We start from the raw sequence: 17,984 nt of genomic DNA on the forward strand, positions 1-17,984 counted from the left end.
TTTTACAAAAAACAAAAAAAGAGGATCTAATGAAAGAACACACAGTGCACTTGGGTGTCTCTTAAGTTCCCTTCCCCACTCTTTACTTTTTTTTCCAGCTTGATTGAGGTATAGTTAATAACTAATAATTGTATGTACTTGAGGTGTACAACATGATTTGATATATGTATACGTTATGAAATTATTACTGCAATCAATTAACACATCTATCACCTCACCTAGCTACCTGTGTGTGTGTGTGTGTGTCTGCGTGTGATGAGAACAATTTAGATCTACTGTTTTAGCAAATTTCAAGTATACTATACAACATCACTACCTATAGGTACCATGCTGTACATTAGCTCCCCGAAACTTCTTCATCTTATGACTGAAGGCTTGTACCCATTGACCAACATCTCCCTGTTTTCCCCACCCACTGTCTGGTAATCACCAGTCTACTCTCTGTTTCTATGAGTTCAGCATTTTTAGATTTCACATATAAGTGAGATAAGGCAGTATTTGGCTTCTTGAGTCTGGCTTATTTCACTTAGCATAATGTACTCTAGGTTCATCTATGTTTCACAAATGACTGAATTTTCTTTTGTGTGTGTGGCTGAATAATATTCATGTGTGTGTGGGCTTCCCTGGCGGCGCAGTGGTTGAGAATCTGCCTACCAATGCAGGGGACACGGGTTCGAGCCCCGATCTGGGAAGATCCCACATGCCGCGGAGCGGCTAGGCCCGTGAGCCACAATTACTGAGCCTGCGCGTCTGGAGCCTGTGCTCCGCAACAAGAGAGGCCGCGATAGTGAGAGGCCTGCGCACCGCGATGAAGAGTGGCCCCCGCTTGCCGCAACTAGAGAAAGCCCTCACACAGAAACGAAGACTCAACACAGCCAAAATAAATTAATTAATTAATTAATATTTAAAAAATTCATGTGTGTGTGTACAAAACCCACATTTTCTTTATCCATTCATCCATCAATACACACTTAGATCATTTCTGTATCTTAGCTGTTGTGAATAATGCTGCAGTGAACATGGAAGTGCAAATATCTCTTCAAGATACTGATTTCATTTCCTATGAATATATGCCCAGAAGTGGGATTGCTGGGTCATATGGTAATTGTTTTAATTTTTGGAGGAAACTTCATACTGTTTTCCATAATGATTGTACCAATTTACATTCCCACTAGCAGTCCACAAGAGCTCCCTTTTCTCCACATCCTCACCAACATTTGTTATCTCTCTTTTCTTGGTAACAGCCGGGCTAGCAGGTGTCAGGTGATATCTAATTGTGATTTTGATTTGCATTCCCTGATGATTAGTGATGTTGAGCACCTTTTCATATAACTCTTAGCCACTTGGATGTCTTCTTTGGGAAAATGTTTATTCAGGTCCTCTGCCCATTTTTAATTGGATTATTTGTTTGTTTGTTTGCTTTACTTGTATGAGTTCCTTATATATTTGGGGTATTAACCTATTATCAGATATGTGGTTTGCAAATATTTTCTCTCATTCTGTAGGTTGCCTTTTCATTTCATTGATCATTTCTTTTGCTGTGCAAAAGCTTTTTGGTTTGATGTAGTCCCACTCGTTTAAGTTTTGCTTTTAAAGACCAAGCCAGTTGTCATATAAAAAGTCCCACATTGTGGATTATCTGTTTCCTCATGAAGTCATTTACCTGATATTTCTTGTAAAATGGAAGTCAAATATTAGAGCTTGACTAAATTCAGATTAAATATGCCATCAGTGTATTAAATATTACATCATGACGAGAGCATAGAGTGGTGAGTTGTTCTAACATCTGTGATGTAATTTTATCACCTGGCTAAGGTGTAACCCCAAGTTTGTGTTTGGGGAGTAACTTATAGGGTTATACTTTGGCATCTTGCAAAAGCCCTATTGCTTATTAATTTTTCACTTAATGGATTTAGAATCTGTTGAGAATTTTTGCCTGAATTAATTATTTCATTAGGATTTGTGAAATAAAATGTACATTGCTGATTACTCTCTTCAATGATCGATTTCCAATTTTCTCCAAGCAGTTTTTCCAATCTTAAATATGTTCTTTGAAATGTAAAAGGTCGAAAGTTCAAAATTTTTAATATCATAGTTTATTGTAATGGAAGAGTGGTAATTTTCCACTTTTTTTTGTCTTTTCAGCAAAATGGAAATTCAAATTTTTATAAGCCAGTTGTTGAATCCTTTGAGGAAGCACCTCTACATGTTATGGTTTTCACTTACTTGGGATACGGAATTGGAACGCTGTTTGGCTATCTCAGAGATTTTTTGAGAAACTGGGGAATAGAAAAATGCAATGCAGCCATAGAGAGAGAAGAGCAAAAAGTACGTATGAACACCTCCCTGGGTCTTTGTCAATGCCAATTCTTCTGTAAAGTGTTCTCACAAGTGGTGATGTGTGTACAGATCCTAAAAAGAGTGATACACTCAGGAACTATCCAGGGTAAATCCTATTCCCCTGCACCCCATAAACCCCCAAACATTCCCTGTGTATTCACGGACTTGTTTTTTACAAATATTTATTGAGCAACTACTATTTGCCAGACTGAACTAAAGGTTTTCTTGTACATTATCATATTTAATTTTTATAATGATCCCATGATATAAACATTAAAATAGCATTTTAAAGGTGAAAAATCAAAATATCAGAGTGAGGGCACATGAGTGGAACTGTATTCTGGTCTTCTAGTTGTCAGTTGAGTATTATTTATGTTCTATCCTGGAAGAGGAAAGTGTGTTTGAGTGAAATGTGGGACTTTTATTTCATCTAGGTCAGAATTTCTCAACTTTGGCACTATTGACATTTCAGACCGGATTATTCTTTGATATGGGAGGCTGCCCTGTGCATTGTAGAATTTTTAACAGCATCCCTGACCTTTACCCACTAGATGCAATTAGCACTCTCCCACATACTTGTGACAATCAAAAATGCCTCCAGACATTGCCAAATGCCTCACAGAGTGCAAAATCACCCTGTGTAGAACCACTGATCTAGATACTTTCAATAATTAACCTATAAAAATCTACATCATCCCCTTTTCACATAGAGCTAACAGGACAACCTGGAAAATATTAAGAGACCTGTGAACAGCCTGCATCCTTTTAACATGTTTTCCAAAATTGGTTCAAATGATTTATGATGCCATGAATCTCTTTTTCCTAAAACTTGCTTTGGAATATACGATTGTGGCCATAGATTATTCCACATGATGGAGCCTTGAACACATCTGAGCAAAGAACATAGGTAAGGCATGAACTTCAGTGTAATGAGAGAACTTCAAATCTTGTAACCTAGTGACTAGTACCCATGGTAAGCTAAACTCTTGTTACAGTAACATAACCATGAACAAATCATGTAGAACACTTATTTTGCAATTACCTTAAGTCAAGCATATCACCTTCAGAAGAAAATCAGGCCCAGCTTTATTATTGTACTCTCTCCTACCTTTAGCAAATATTTGAGTATATGCTCTCTACCAAGTAATGGAGGCTAATAGAGAAGAAAATATAGGTCCTTCCATGAGAGAATTTGAAGTCTGGTGTGCAAAACAGACTCACCAGTGAAACAAATGATAAAAAGTGATGATGGGGCAGAAGATGACATAGGAAACAGGGATCTGTGCCCTGTGATTCTCTTAAGAAGTCAGGAAGGCATGATATTGGGGCTTGCACGGTGAGCAGGAGTTTGCCTAGTGAGCAAGGGTGAGAAGGAAGACACTCTCTGAAGAGGGCACTGCTTGTGTCAAAGCATTCATTAACTCACTAATCAAGTCAGGTTCATTTGGAGCACGTATCTTGTGCCAGGCACTGTATTACAGTCTTGGAATATAGGAATAACTAAGGCAGATAACGGTTCTTGCCTTCAGAGAACTAACCATAAAAAAAAAAGCAGTTGCAATGGAATTTGATATGAGGTACCATAGCGGTAAGTAGATGACATCAAGGAAGCAAAGAAGAGAAACATTTAACCTGAACTTGGTGTTCAGGGAAGACTTCTGGGAGGAAGAGAAAGTTAAATGGACATCTAAGGGCTGAAGAGTAAGTAGTAAGGCAAAGGGTGAGACAAGATGAGCTGGAAGGAGTCTTCAAGGAGAGGAAATATGGTGCAAAATGGCCCAGAGGTAAGAGAAAGCATTGTACATTTAAGGAAACAATGAATTCTAATGACCAGAGTGTTGCAAGTGAGAGTGGGAGCACGTGGGGAGAAAGATTGCTTGAGAGGCAAGCAGGGACCATACTATAATGGGTTTTTATAAGCCACGGACATTTATTAGAACAATGGGAAGGCATTGAAGGATTTCAGGCAGAGGAATGCAGATTTGCAGATTAGAAAGATCATGTTCACTGCCCTATAAAAAATGGATTTACAGGACGACAATATAGGGGCCAAAAAAATCAGTTAAGAGGCTGAGGCAGAAGTCCAGTTTGAAAAAAAAATCTAGATGAGCCCTTGGGCTGGGACCAAGGTCGTGATAATAGGGATGGTGATAATAGACAAGGCCAAGAGAGGTTTAAGAGATGGAGTTAGGATTACTCAGCTATAAGAAAGAAGGAAACCATGCCATTTGCAGCAGCATGGATGGACCTAGAGATTATCATACTAAGTGAAATAAGTCAGACAGAGAAAAACAAATATCATACGATATCACTTATATGCGGCATCTAAACAAATGATACAACTGAACTTATTTACAAAATAGAAATAGACTCACAGACATAGAAACAAACTTATGGTTACCAAAGGGGAAAGAGCCGGTGAGGGATAAATTAGGAGGTTGGGATTAACAGATACACACTACTATATGCAAAATAGATAAACAATAAGGACCTACTGTATAGCACAGGGAACTATATTCAAAATCTTATAATAACCTATAATCTGAAAAGAATATGTATGTATAACTGAATCACTTTGCTGTAAGCCTGAAACTAGTACAACTTTATAAATCAACTATACTTCAATAAAAAAAGAAAAGAGGTGGAGTTAGGGATGATTGATTAGACTTGGGGAATTAGGGAGATGTACAAATCAAAGCCCACACTAGGTTTATGACTTGGACAACTGGGTATAAAGAAGGAGGTATCATTTATTGAGATGGAAAATAGAGAAGGAAGATCCAGTTGGGGGGGCAAAGTGGTCAATTCACTTTTTGACAAGTTGAGTTTAAAGAACTGGCAGCTATAGAGGTCTAGACCTCCAGAGAAAAGTTTCGGATGGATATTGTGACATCTTTGGTATATCTCGAGTGTTATTAAATTAAGCAAAGCCATAGAAGTGGAGTGGATGTGATCTCCCAGGGAAAGTCCATGGAAGAAAAAAAAGAAAGGCTGAGAAGAGGACAGAGAACTTTAGAGAAAATAATAGATGTTAGAGATGGAATTCCAACTCAAGACTAGAAACATAGACGTTAGAGATGGAATTCCAATTCAAGACTAGAAACAATGTGACAATAAAAAGCCTTGTAATAGTTAGGGAAGAGATAATATGTGCTTGAGTTGAGGAAGAGGCAGATGGAATGAAGAAAAAGGAACTAATTATAAAGACACTTAGGAGGTAGAATCAACAAGTCTTGGTGGTTGAGTGTACAGAAAATAAGACAGAGGAGGAAACCAGGATAATCCCAAGTTTCTACTTTGGTCAGAAATGAGAATGGTAGTGGCATACCCATTACTTGATTACTGAATCAGTAATACTAAGTGAAATGAATAAAAAAAGCAAAATCTCCCTCCAAGAGAGCACTAAAAAAATCACAGATCCAGAGCACCCGCTACCTCAGTAGACTTCATTAATAATCACAAGACACTAACAAGGAAAAAGACAACCCAGACAGATATAACGTTTCAACGTTTTGCTTAAATTCTTCCTTTAACCCTTCAAAGGCAACTTTAGGGTTGAACTGCAATTTATTAAAGATCTGTAGATACGTTACTTTCTCAATGATGTCATGGCCCACCTTTGCTAAATCCAGAAAAGGATGTCAGCAAATATAATCAAAGGAATATCAAGCATCGTCAGAGATTTTAAAAACTTCAAGCACAGCCACATGTCTCAATCCTGATGGTTTGATAGTAGGTTCAGCAAGACCCACTCCACGTGGCCCCAGCTGGTATAAAACATATCAGTTGCAATTCCACGTTCACATTAGATCCAGTTAGTCCCAGCGCCCCTACAAGTAAATCCCAGACATATCTGGCCCATCCCCAGAGATGTTTACTCACACATGAAACAAAGGGGGTTCAGCAAGTTGTAACTGTAGAAAACTTTAACATAAATCTCCAAATGTTTGCATGAATTAAAACTTGCTCTTTTGCATCCACACTTGGCATTCTGAAACAACAGCAGGATTCACCCAGAGGGACTTTCTTCCGAGTGTTTTGAAGGATGGGGTCCATGAAGGTCACTGGGTATGAGATATGGTTTTGTCCAAAGCAAACCAACGGCCCAAGCACTGGGCTTCCTGTTTGGATCTGGGTGGGTCCAAAATGAAAGAGTTTCCCTGGGGTTTCCCATTAGCCAGCAGCTTGTAGGATGGGAATACTTCAATACCTTCAGTCTCTTCTCAACTAACAGCCAACATGATCTTTTTAAACCTAAGTGGGTTCCCATGGTATCTCTGGCCAAAACCCTTTAATGCCTTCCCTTCTCACTCAGAGTAAGAGCCAGAACTAGCCAAGGTGTTACAGAATGCAGCCCCCTCTATGAGCCTCATCACTCTGCTTCAAACACTAGGACCTCCTTGCTCTTTTTGAAACACAGCCCACCCACACCTACCTCTTGGATTTCTCACTTGCCTTTCCCTCTTCCCGGAGTGGTCCTCCCTCAGGTATCAGCACGACTCACTCCCTCACTTCCTTGATTAAGTACACCAAGAAATCAACAGCTTTAAATGCATCAGGAATCACTAGCAGTGGTATCCCCAATCTCCCCAACCAGGCTTGGTTCCAGATACCTTCTGGCTGCTTCTAAATAGCAAATGCACCCTCACAAGGAATGAATATTTTCCATGACTGCATCTAGCATTAGAGTGTGTGTCATAGGTGGGGAAAAATCTCCAAAATCGAAGTTTGAGAAATACATTTTAAAATAAAACCATCAGTAAAATCAGATTACAGCCTCCTACAGTGAGTCCTCAGGTCAACATTTCTTTGGATATATATAAATATACAGATATCCAAACACACACACACAATTTCTGATGTGTCATTAAAATGTTAGTCAAATCATTTTTCTAGTTTTTTTACAATATAGAACTCTCTGCTTCCCTTAGCAAGAAGGAATCTGCAAAAGTAGATTTGTAGCAAGAATAGTAGCAAGGTTGATTGATCTCAATAAGGTAGAGCTTTGCTAATGTCTATCAACTAGTGCTAAGCCAATGTGTGAAATGAATGGCTTATGACAAGCCCCTTCTCATGTCTTTTTTTCCCTTTCCTTTTTATTGTGGAACTAGCCAGCAAAAGCCATCTCTTTGTTCATCCTTCCTTTCTTTTTCATGCACTTAGTTACACATATGCTCACTTGCACTTACACTGTCCTTTCCTTAACATAAATAGGTTCATATCATACATACTGTTGTGTGACTGACTGCCTTTTTTTTTCACCTAACTATACGCTGGAGATCTTTACCATTTCCTCTTACGATTATTATTTGGGTACAATTTTTTGATGATGGTGCTATTTGAATACTATCTTTTTTCCCTAGCCCATATTCTAATTAGTTATTGATGGCATATAGGAAAGCTCTTTATATTTTCATATTTTAAGCTCAAATGCTGTCACCTTAGTTGTCACAGCTTCTCAGATAGTCGTATTGGAATTTCTTGTAATTTCCCACGTGTGCCATGAAAAATTGTATATTGTCTTTTGGTCTATTACAATAAACTTGTTATGTTACTCGAATCCCCTAGATTTATTTTTTGTCTACTCAAACTTATAATTTCAGAGAAATGTATATTAATGCCTTTCACTGTGATTGTGGATTTCTTAGTCTTTTTTTTTTTTTCTTATGTGTTTCAATGTAACTGTCAGATACACAAAAGACCATGGCTCTTATAGTTCTTGGTGGATTTTTTTCCTTTTATCATGCTTTCACCTTGTACTCTATTTTGCCTGATATTAATATTTATATATCTGCTTTTTCTTCAAGAGTCATCTATTTTCAGTCTTCATCAATTTCAGAAATGCATGTCTCTTATGAGAAGCACATAGATTTATTTTTAAAACAAATGTGAAAGCTTCTGTATTTTAATAATATAACCTATGAGCAATTACCTACTTGAACCATATGAAATTGCTATTTTTATAGGTCAAAAAGAGTCAAACATTGGCAATTCCATATGGTTGAACTTAATATTTTAATTACTCATTTGCTTAAACTTATTCCTGCCATCTTTATGTTTTACATTCACATTTTCTGTTGCTTATTTTTAATTTTTAAAATTTTAATATTTCTCCTTTCATATTTTCGGTACATTTGATTGAGTTTTCTTTGTTCTGCATTTTTTTTCTCCTTGTCCCTGTTAAGAAGTTATATATAATATATCCCTCACTGTTTTTTTAATGGTTCTCTTAGAATATTTAACACATATATTTAGAATTTAGTTACCATTATTTAGTAACTAGAGTCTTCCCCTGACCAGGAGAAGAATTTAATAAAGTTTCACTTTCTTTCTCCCATATACCCATTCTCCATGTTGTCATTTATTTGTGAATTTTTAGTTTCTGTTTCTTTATACTACAAATATAAAACTACTTGGGCTAAACCATATTCCATCAGTTTCTTCACTCACTATTTTTTCTGGCATCTGTCTTCCTCCATAGTTATTTCATTGTTTTATTGAGGTACATGCTCAATTATTATAGAAAAGGGAGTTAAACTCAAGACTCCTTACATATATTGGAAAGTTTTTACTTGGATCTTCACATTTGTTTGCTGGCTTGGCTGATTATAGGATTTTAAGTTCAAAATAATTTTCCTTCATACTCTTTTCCACCATTGTCACCTAAGAAAAGTCTGAAGCAGTCTAATTCATATTCTCTTGTCTATAAACTGCCTTTCCCCCTTCTCTGAAGCCTTTTGAGATTCTTCCCTTTGACTTCAGAAATTTAACCAGGATGTAGCTTGGCATGGGTTTTTCCTTATTTGCTCTATTCAGGACCTGATAGACTATTTACGTCTTAGGATTCAAAACTTCCTTCCTCTCTGGAACTTGCCCCACCTCCTCCTCCTCCTTTTTTTTTTTAACTTCCTTTTCTTCCTCTTTCACCTCATCTCCTCCTTCTCCTCCTTCCTTCAATCTTGCAAATCCTTCTAGGGAGATATTGGACCTTCTGAATCTGCCCTTCATATCTCTTGACTTTTCCTTCATGTTTTCTCTGTCCTGGAATGATTAGTCAACTGACTATGCTAGTTTATTAATTTACTTCTCAGCTGTGTTCATTGTACTTTTGAACGTTTAATTTTTTAAAAGGATCCATTGTTTTGTTGTGTCTTTCTAAACACATTACTTACATATTTTTAAATTCTTTTTCTCTTTGCTCTATGAAGTCTTTTCACTAAATGTCAGTTCTGCTTATTGAATTTGGTGCCTCTTATTGTGCTAGTTTTCCTGTAATGGTGATGACATTTTGTTTTATGCTCATTTTTGAATTTAGGAATCCTTATTTGCTTACACATCCACCTGTCTTGAGTGTTTGCAGAAAGAAAATGGAATGTGTTGCCTGGACCAGGGGCTTGTGTTCTTGCTGTGTGGTCTCCCCACCTCTCTACAGTGGGGCCTTGTTCTTCCAGTCAGTTCTTGCTGCCCATTACAGTGCTTTGTGCTGTGGACAATGTAACTGCTTCTTACTTATTAACCCAATAAAAGAAGAACAAATAGATATTGCTTCATTAATCACCCAGGGTATCAACTTCTTGTAGCTATCCACTGTTGGCTTTAAGGTTCACTACAGTTAGTGTATGTCCATACCATTCTTCTCTGCAAATGTTTTAGAGCTATGGTTTCCTGTGGTCTTATTTCTGCATTGAACAGATCTTATTTATGTTCTATCTTTTGTGATCCTTCAATATTTCTGATTCATTGATGATGTATAAATTTATAAATTTATCTTGTTTTTTAAGTATCTACTTTTTGTCATTTCACAGGGCTTTTAGATGATTGGTAGAATACGTACAAGCACTGAATCTGCCATCTTTATTCAACCTTCCTCTAATTTCTTAATAAGAAAAATTAAATTTACCCATCCTTACTTTGTGTTTCTCATACTTCAAAGAACTGTCTAAAATACAGTTACCCTTCCCAACAAAAAGGAAAACACAAACATATTTTATTATTATTCTGAGCTCAACCCTGGTAGGAGAAACAGCTGTTTCTCAAGAGGAAATAATGATAAAAAATGAAATATTAGGAGAGAACAGAAGCATCAATGTAGGCACAAATGAAAAACTATGTTTGATAATGATTCTTTCTCTCTCTACAAATCCATGATTCTATTTGCTACTGAACGGGCAAGTAGTTAAATCAAAAAAAGAAGGGACATGCTTCCAAATTTGGTAGTATTTTTTACAATGTGCCATGGATATGTTCTCTTCAATCCCTTTTAAATTCCTATCCCTGCAGCATGATTTATTCAAAAGAGCATTGGTTATAGAACTGGGTACAAATCCCAATCTGTCCACTCAGATTTTCTGACTTTCTGTTGAATTGTCTATAAAAGTAGGATTGATATATCTATAACACTTGGAAAATGATAAGGTACCCTACAAGCTTAACAGTGGAAAAAGAAAGAGTGCCATATTGTAGGAGAAACAAAGGCACTTTTGTGGCTGCATTATTAGGTTTTGTTCAACACTCCTGTATCCTGCTCCCAAAAATGATTGTGTCCTTGTGGCCTGGGGTTCACTCTCACATTTAGCCTTTTGTGTCAGGAAGAAAAATATAGTGAGTAGGCCATGTGACGAGTTAAATCTACAGGTAGATAAGGATACACCCCATTGCAGTGCTTCTGTTTTTGCAATATCTAGTCCAGTTTCATTTTTTGGTATAGTTACAAAGCTGTGGGAGGCTTACCTGAGACTAGAGGACAGTGACCTTTGGAAGGCATTGACTGTTCCTGAAGAAACCTCACTGGTGCTCAAAGGAATGGGTTGGGGTGAAAATACACCCACACAGAGGCAGGAAGCTCACCGGTGCAGAGGAATAGGAAAACTGTACCCTCAAAGCAGGCCTTCTTCTCTGGACCAGATCTTTTTTTTTTTTATTTCATACTGCAGTATGGTTGATTAACAATGTAGTGTTAGTTTTGGGTATACAGCAAAGTGATTCAGTTTTATACATATACATGTATCTGTTGGTTTTCAAATTCTTTTCCCACTTAGCTTATTACAGAGTATTGAGCAGAGTTCCCTGTGCAATACAGTGGGTCCTTGTTGGTTATCTATTTTAAATATAGCAGAGAGTACATGTCAATCCCAAACTCCCAATCTATCCCTCCCCCCAACCCTTCCCCCCTGGTAACCGTGAGTTGTTCTCTAAGTCTGTGAGTCTGTTTCTGTTTTGTAAATACATTCATTTGTGTCTTTTTTTTTTTTTTTTTTTTTTTAGATTCAGCATATAAGCAATATCATGTGGTATTTGTCTTTCTCTGTCTGCCTTACTTCACTTAGTATGATCATCTCCAGGCCATCCCTGTTGAGGCAAGTGGCATTATTCTTGAATTCTAAGAAGGTTCCTAAGCTCAATTCTCCCTCTCAGGAACACTGGGATTCGTTGTCTCCAGCACTCATTTGGGGACTTGTATTTTGCTGTCATTTTTGTTACTTTTATTTGCCACAGGTTTTACTTCCCCCACTAAAAGGTAAGTTCTTTGGAGGTGGAGGACTCACAGAGTTATTTGTGGACCCCATCCAACCCCTTACCCAAGAACCTTGCTCAAAATATTTGCAGACGGAATATTTTCATGGTTCCTCCACGTCTTTTAGTGTTCAATTGCAAATGAACTACAAAAAGCGAGAGACCAAAGGTAAACTTCTGCCTCTGTTATAACAGGATTTTGTGCCGCTGTATCAAAGCTTTGAGAATTTTTATACACGGAACCTTTACATGAGAATCAGAGACAACTGGAACCGGCCAATCTGCAGTGCCCCGGGGGCTCTGTTCGATGTGATGGAGAGGGTGTCAGATGACTACAACTGGACATTTAGGTGAGGCGGCCACCTGGAGGGGCTTGGTTGAAAGAAAATGCTTTCAAGGAAATTCTAGCATGGGCACCAGGTTACAGATCTGAAAAAAACACAAAGCAATGGAACAGCTGCTCTTCCATCAGTCAGCCCTTTGCAAGCCCTCATGATGCCAATGGGAGAAGTCACAGTAATTAAGTTGCCAAGGGCAGCTTACTTGTATTGTGATTAAAGAGGAATCAGTGGCAGAAGGTGCAGGATACACAGAGCCAGCCGGGAAGAGTCCTTTTCAGCTTTATTGACAAATTGTACCCTCCTACTTCCTGCTGAGGGAGCCAGTGATGACCATGGCTCTTTCTGATTTAGAAAGTCCCTGCTGAAATTTAAACCAGAGCACATGTGTCATGAAAGCAAGTACCCAAGACAAACCAGGGCTGAGTAATACTCCATGGCCTGGAAACCTTTTCCCAATGCTCTGCCCAGCCTCATTATGAGGTGACTCTCCTCTAAGGACAAATCATTTTGTGGTGACAACAAGGCAAATCAAAAAGAAAAGATGTGACTTGGGCCAAACCCAAGGTCTCTTTGTGAGAGTCTTTTCTGGGGCGCTAGGATGATATTAAATGAGAAAGCCCTTTGTGTTCACCTGCCCTTCTCTCTGCAGGTTTACTGGAAGAATCATCAAAGATGTCATCAACATGGGTTCCTATAACTTCCTTGGCCTAGCAGCCAAGTACGATGAATCTATGAAAACAGTAAAGGATGCTTTAGAGACATATGGCCTGGGCGTGGGCAGCACCAGACATGAAATGGGTACGTACATTCATTATTTTGAAATTTTTTTCCAGTTGGGTCTCAGATTCCTTGTGGTTACTTCTCAAATCTAGATCATATCTAGACTGTGTGCCTCAAAATGCTGTTATAAAACACAAAAAGGAAGAAGTATATAACGGTCTTTTTGGAAATTTCAAACATTATGAGCTTACTAGGCAGTTTTTAAAGATTTTAATTCTCCAGAGTAAAAAAAAAAATTGTTCTTTCTTGACCACGTTATCTAAAAAAGCAGCTATAATGCCTCTTCCATCTGGTCCTTTTCTGGGTCTTTTTCTTTTCCACTTTTCTTTTTAACAGCTTTATTGAGTTATAATTGCTATTCAAAGAAAACCATTGTACTTATTTAGTATATATAATTTAATGAGTTTGGACATATGCATATACCTGTGAAACCATCACCACAATCACGGTGATAAACATATCCATTACCTCAGGAAGTGTCATATCGCCCTCCTTTTTGTGGTAAGAATACTTAAATGAGATCGATCTTTTTTTCTACTTTTTCCCCTAAATAAAATTTTATTTTATTTTTACTTATTGAAGTAAAGTTGACTTATTATATTAGTTTCAGGGGAAACCCTAGTAATTCTGTATTTAGAGATCTACCCTTTTAACGAATGTTCAAAGGCACAGTACAGAATTGTTCCAGGAACTGTGTGATAGAGCAGGTCTCTAGAACTCATTCATCCTGTATCACAGAAGCTCCGTACCCATTGAACAACTTCTCCTTTGGATTTGGCTCTTTCTCCCACTTTTCTTAATGATGCCTATCACTGATCTTGCTTTTGTACTTGTATATTGCCCATCTCTGCTCCTGCAACATAAGCTCCATGAAGGGAGGAATGGGTCTTATTGACTGTTGTGTTGAATGAATGAATGATGAATGAATGAATGAATGGGAAAGATGAAACAGACTGTCTATTTATTCTTTTTTAGAAATTTCATGTCTGAAACATTTATATTAACATATTTCCATACAAATAACCCAATGAAAGTTTAGTATTAGTTGTTTTGTTTGTTTTTTATACTGCAGGCTCTTATTAGTCATCAATTTTATACACATCAGTGTATACATGTCAACCCCAATCGCCCAATTCAGCACACCACCATCCCCACCCCACCGCAGTTTTCCCCCCTTGGTGTCCATATGTCTGTTCTCTACATCTGTGTCTCAACTTCTGCCCTGCAAACCGGCTCATCTGTACCATTTTTCTAGGTTCCACATACATGCGTTAATATACGATATTTGTTTTTCTCTTTCTGACTTACTTCACTCTGTATGACAGTCTCTAGGTCCATCCACGTCTCAACAAATGACTCAATTTCATTCCTTTTTATGGCTGAGTAATATTCCATTGTATATATGTACCACATCTTCTTTATCCATTCGTCTGTTGATGGGCATTTAGGTTGCTTCCATGACCTGGCTACTGTAAATAGTGCTGCAATGAACATTCAGGTACATGTGTCTTTTTGAATTACAGTTTTCTCTGGGTATATGCCCAGTAGTGGGATTGCTGGGTCATATGGTAATTCTATTTTTAGTTTTTTAAAGAACCTCCATATTGTTCTCCATAGTGGCTGTATCAATTTACATTCCCACCAACAGTGTAAGAGGGTTCCCTTTTCTCCATACCCTCTCCAGCATTTGTTGTTTGTAGATTTTCTAATGATGCTCATTCTAACTGGTGTGAGGTGATACCTCATTGTAGTTTTGATTTGCATTTCTCTAATAATTAGTGATGCTGAGCATCTTTTCATGTGCTTCGTGGCCATCTGTATGTCTTCTTTGGAGAAATGTCTATTTAGGTCTTCTGCCCATTTTTGGATTGGGGTGTTTGTTTCTTTAATATTGAGCTGAATGAGCTGTTTATATATTTTGGAGATTAATCCTTTGTCTGTTGATTCGTTTGCAAATATTTTCTCCCATTCTGAGGGTTGTCTTTTCATCTTGTTTATGGTTTCCTTTGCTGTGCAAAAGCTTTCATTAGGTCCCATTTGTTTATTTTTGTTTTTATTCCCATTACTCTAGGAGGTGGATCAAAAAAGATCTTGCTGTGATTTATGTCAAAGAGTGTTCTTCCTATGTTTTCCTCTAAGAGTTTTATAGTGTCCAGTCTTACATTTAGGTCTCTAATCCATTTTGAGTTTATTTTTGTGTATGGTGTTAGGGAGTATTCTAATTTCATTCTTTTACATGTAGCTGTCCAGTTTTCCCAGCACCACTTATTGAAGAGACTGTCTTTTCTCCATTGTATATCTTTGCCTCCTTTGTCATAGATTAGTTGACCATAGGTGCGTGGGTTTATCTCTGGGCTTTCTATCTTGTTCCATTGATCTATGTTTCCGTTTTTGTGCCAGTACCATATTGTCTTGATTACTGTAGCTTTGTAGTAGAGTCTGAAGTCAGGGAGTCTGATTCCTCCAGCTCCATTTTTTCCCCTCAAGACTGCTTTGGCTATTCGGGGTCTTTTGTGTCTCCATACAAATTTTAAGATGATTTGTTCTAGCTCTGTAAAAAATGTCATTGGTAATTTGATATTTATTTCTTTTTTAGCTGAAACATTTTTCTCTTAGAGGAGTAAGATCTTTGAGAAGGAAACTTCTGCTCCCCTCACTTCCGGGAGGATGAGCAGAGCAAGCTTGTTCCTGTGGCCTGCTTCGCTCTTTCTGGCCCACTGTCTTCTCCTATATTATCTCATGTGTTCCTCACAAAGCCCCATGCTGTGCGGGGCAGCACAGGTGGTGTTATTCCCATCTTCCAGAGGAGGAAACTGAGGACCACAGTGACTCAGTGATGTGCCCATGGTGGCCAATGACCCATCCTAACTCCCGGGGTTGCTCAGCTTTCCTATTAAGCAGTTTCCCAACCAGGATACATGCAGGGCTCACTAGGTCAGTTTCAGGACTAAGAATCAGAGGTAAATCTGCTAAAAATGGATTTACCATTCATGAAAAATGAGCTGCATGCCTCTCTCAGATAACCCCTTGGCAGAAGGCCTTTAAAAACATGTAATTATTCAGACCTGTGCAATAAATAGCCATTCAGATTGAACAAAATCACCTTCTTATCCACATAGCCAGTAAATACTTAACTAAAACTCCAGAGTGTATAAGTAGTTGCCCAGATTTCTTAGGAAAGACATGGTATCTTTATTTTGACGCATGAGGGCTGGAGAAATAAGCAGGGAGTGGAAGAAAGGTTCTACTCCTTTAGAAGAGCTGGGTCACCCACAGGACCCCACTTGGAGGTGGGACCGAGACTGGAAGGATACACCCGTCAAAAGAGACACGGAGGCAGCAACCTTTGGGGATGTTGCCTCTGGTGCTGGTGACACCAAATACAAGGGTTGTTCATCAGGAAACACAGTCCTGAAGATGAGGACCCCCAACACACTGAGATAGAACAGTCTCCAATCACAGCACCAGAAACTAAAGAGAGGCAGCCTGACACAGGCGATGGTTTGCTTCCAGTAAAGATAGATATGGAATAAGGGTCCCTGATTCTGCAGACTCAACAAACCCAAAGAAGCCAAGCAGAGATGAAGATTCCTGTTTGGACTGCCTACAGCCTATGTGCTTTCTCCACCTACTCATCCTTCTGAATCACTGGGCTTTTAATATTTACTTGCTTCATTGAGCTCTCCAGCTCAAGCTCTAGGAAGATTTTAACAGCTTCCAAGGAAACAGACAGCAAGATAAAAACCACCCACAGTAATTTTAGGCAAATAGAAGAACTGAAAACAAGAATATAAGCAGTCCAAAAATAAATTAATAAACAGGGCACATCTGAAAGTCTTCTGCAAGATAAATAGTAACCTGAGCATAGCAGTCAAGAATTGGTAATATAGTTGTTTTCTTTTTAACATCTTTATTGGAGTATAATTGCTTTACAATGGTGTGTTAGTTTCTGCTGTATAGTTTTGAATGCCATTTACTTCAAGATATACAAGTAACTTTTGGAAAATGTATACTACATAGTCTTAAGAAAATATTTAACAGGGTCAATGGACTAACAGTGAAACTTTGGTAATATAGAGGCTTAAGAATTTTTAGTAACCAAAATAACTTCTTGAGGAACCCAAAGCAAAAGGTTAGGGACGTTTAATCACTTAAAATACTTCCTAGAGCTTTTAAAAGTAGTTTCCAATGTTCCAGGGGGAAAAGAACACAGAAATCATATTCCAAAATCGGAAAATTCAATGAAAAAGAAATCAAGAGGAAACACATAAAATATAGTAAAAGGGACTTCCCTGGCGGTCCAGTGGTTAAGACTCCGCACTTCCGATGCAGGGGGCGAGGGTTCGATCCCTGGTCAGAGAACTAAGATCCCACATGCCACACAGCATGGCCAAAAACAAAAAGTAACAAGTAAAAAATAAATAAATAAAAATAAAATATAGTAAAAGGATAAAAGATCACATAATTTATTTTTACCAAAAATATATAACTAGAACATATTTGCCTACTAGAAGCAAAGGACTGAGATTTGGCCAAAAACTAAACTCAATTATGTGCTGTAATCAAAAACAAATACAACTAAATTAAAGTTATTCCAAAGGATGAAAAGTGGAAAGATAGGTCCCAGCCAGGCACCTGGTTCCACCTCCCCGTTGCAACCAACAATAAAATACCCTCAGTGCCCAAGAGGGAGGTCAAGTCAGTGGAAGGAGCAGCAAAAAGTGCCCAAGAGTAAGGTCGTTTGCCAAATCTACACCTGCAAATGTTAAAACTAGGCCCAAAATAGAGCTGGAAATGACACATTTCCAGACAGATATGTACAGAATTTTAAGTGATATTTTAAGATGTAAAATGATGTGCTGCTTATTTTTCTGTACAACTAAAAGATAGCATAATATGGAATTAGGGGAGGCTTTGACCCTCTTGTGGGTGGATTTAACATTTCACATGCTGATATGGGTGGGATGATTGTGCTTTTCATACATCCTAAATATGAGACAGAGTGAAATG

At 38.0% G+C, this 17,984-nt stretch overlaps 1 protein-coding gene across 1 annotated transcript in view; it reads left to right on the plus strand.

The window, feature by feature from the left end:
• SPTLC3 (serine palmitoyltransferase long chain base subunit 3) overlaps positions 1 to 17,984 on the plus strand; it is a 132,149-nt gene that overhangs the window by 23,461 nt on the left and 90,704 nt on the right. Inside the window, exons 3-5 of the mRNA XM_068524204.1 lie at positions 2,146 to 2,328; positions 12,049 to 12,203; positions 12,844 to 12,992. Coding sequence (XP_068380305.1) covers positions 2,146 to 2,328; positions 12,049 to 12,203; positions 12,844 to 12,992 — 487 coding nt within the window. The remainder of the gene's footprint in view (positions 1 to 2,145; positions 2,329 to 12,048; positions 12,204 to 12,843; positions 12,993 to 17,984) is intronic.

This window comes from Eschrichtius robustus, chromosome 16 (genome assembly GCF_028021215.1).
Source record: "Eschrichtius robustus isolate mEscRob2 chromosome 16, mEscRob2.pri, whole genome shotgun sequence".
Classification (NCBI taxonomy): Eukaryota; Metazoa; Chordata; class Mammalia; order Artiodactyla; family Eschrichtiidae; genus Eschrichtius; species Eschrichtius robustus.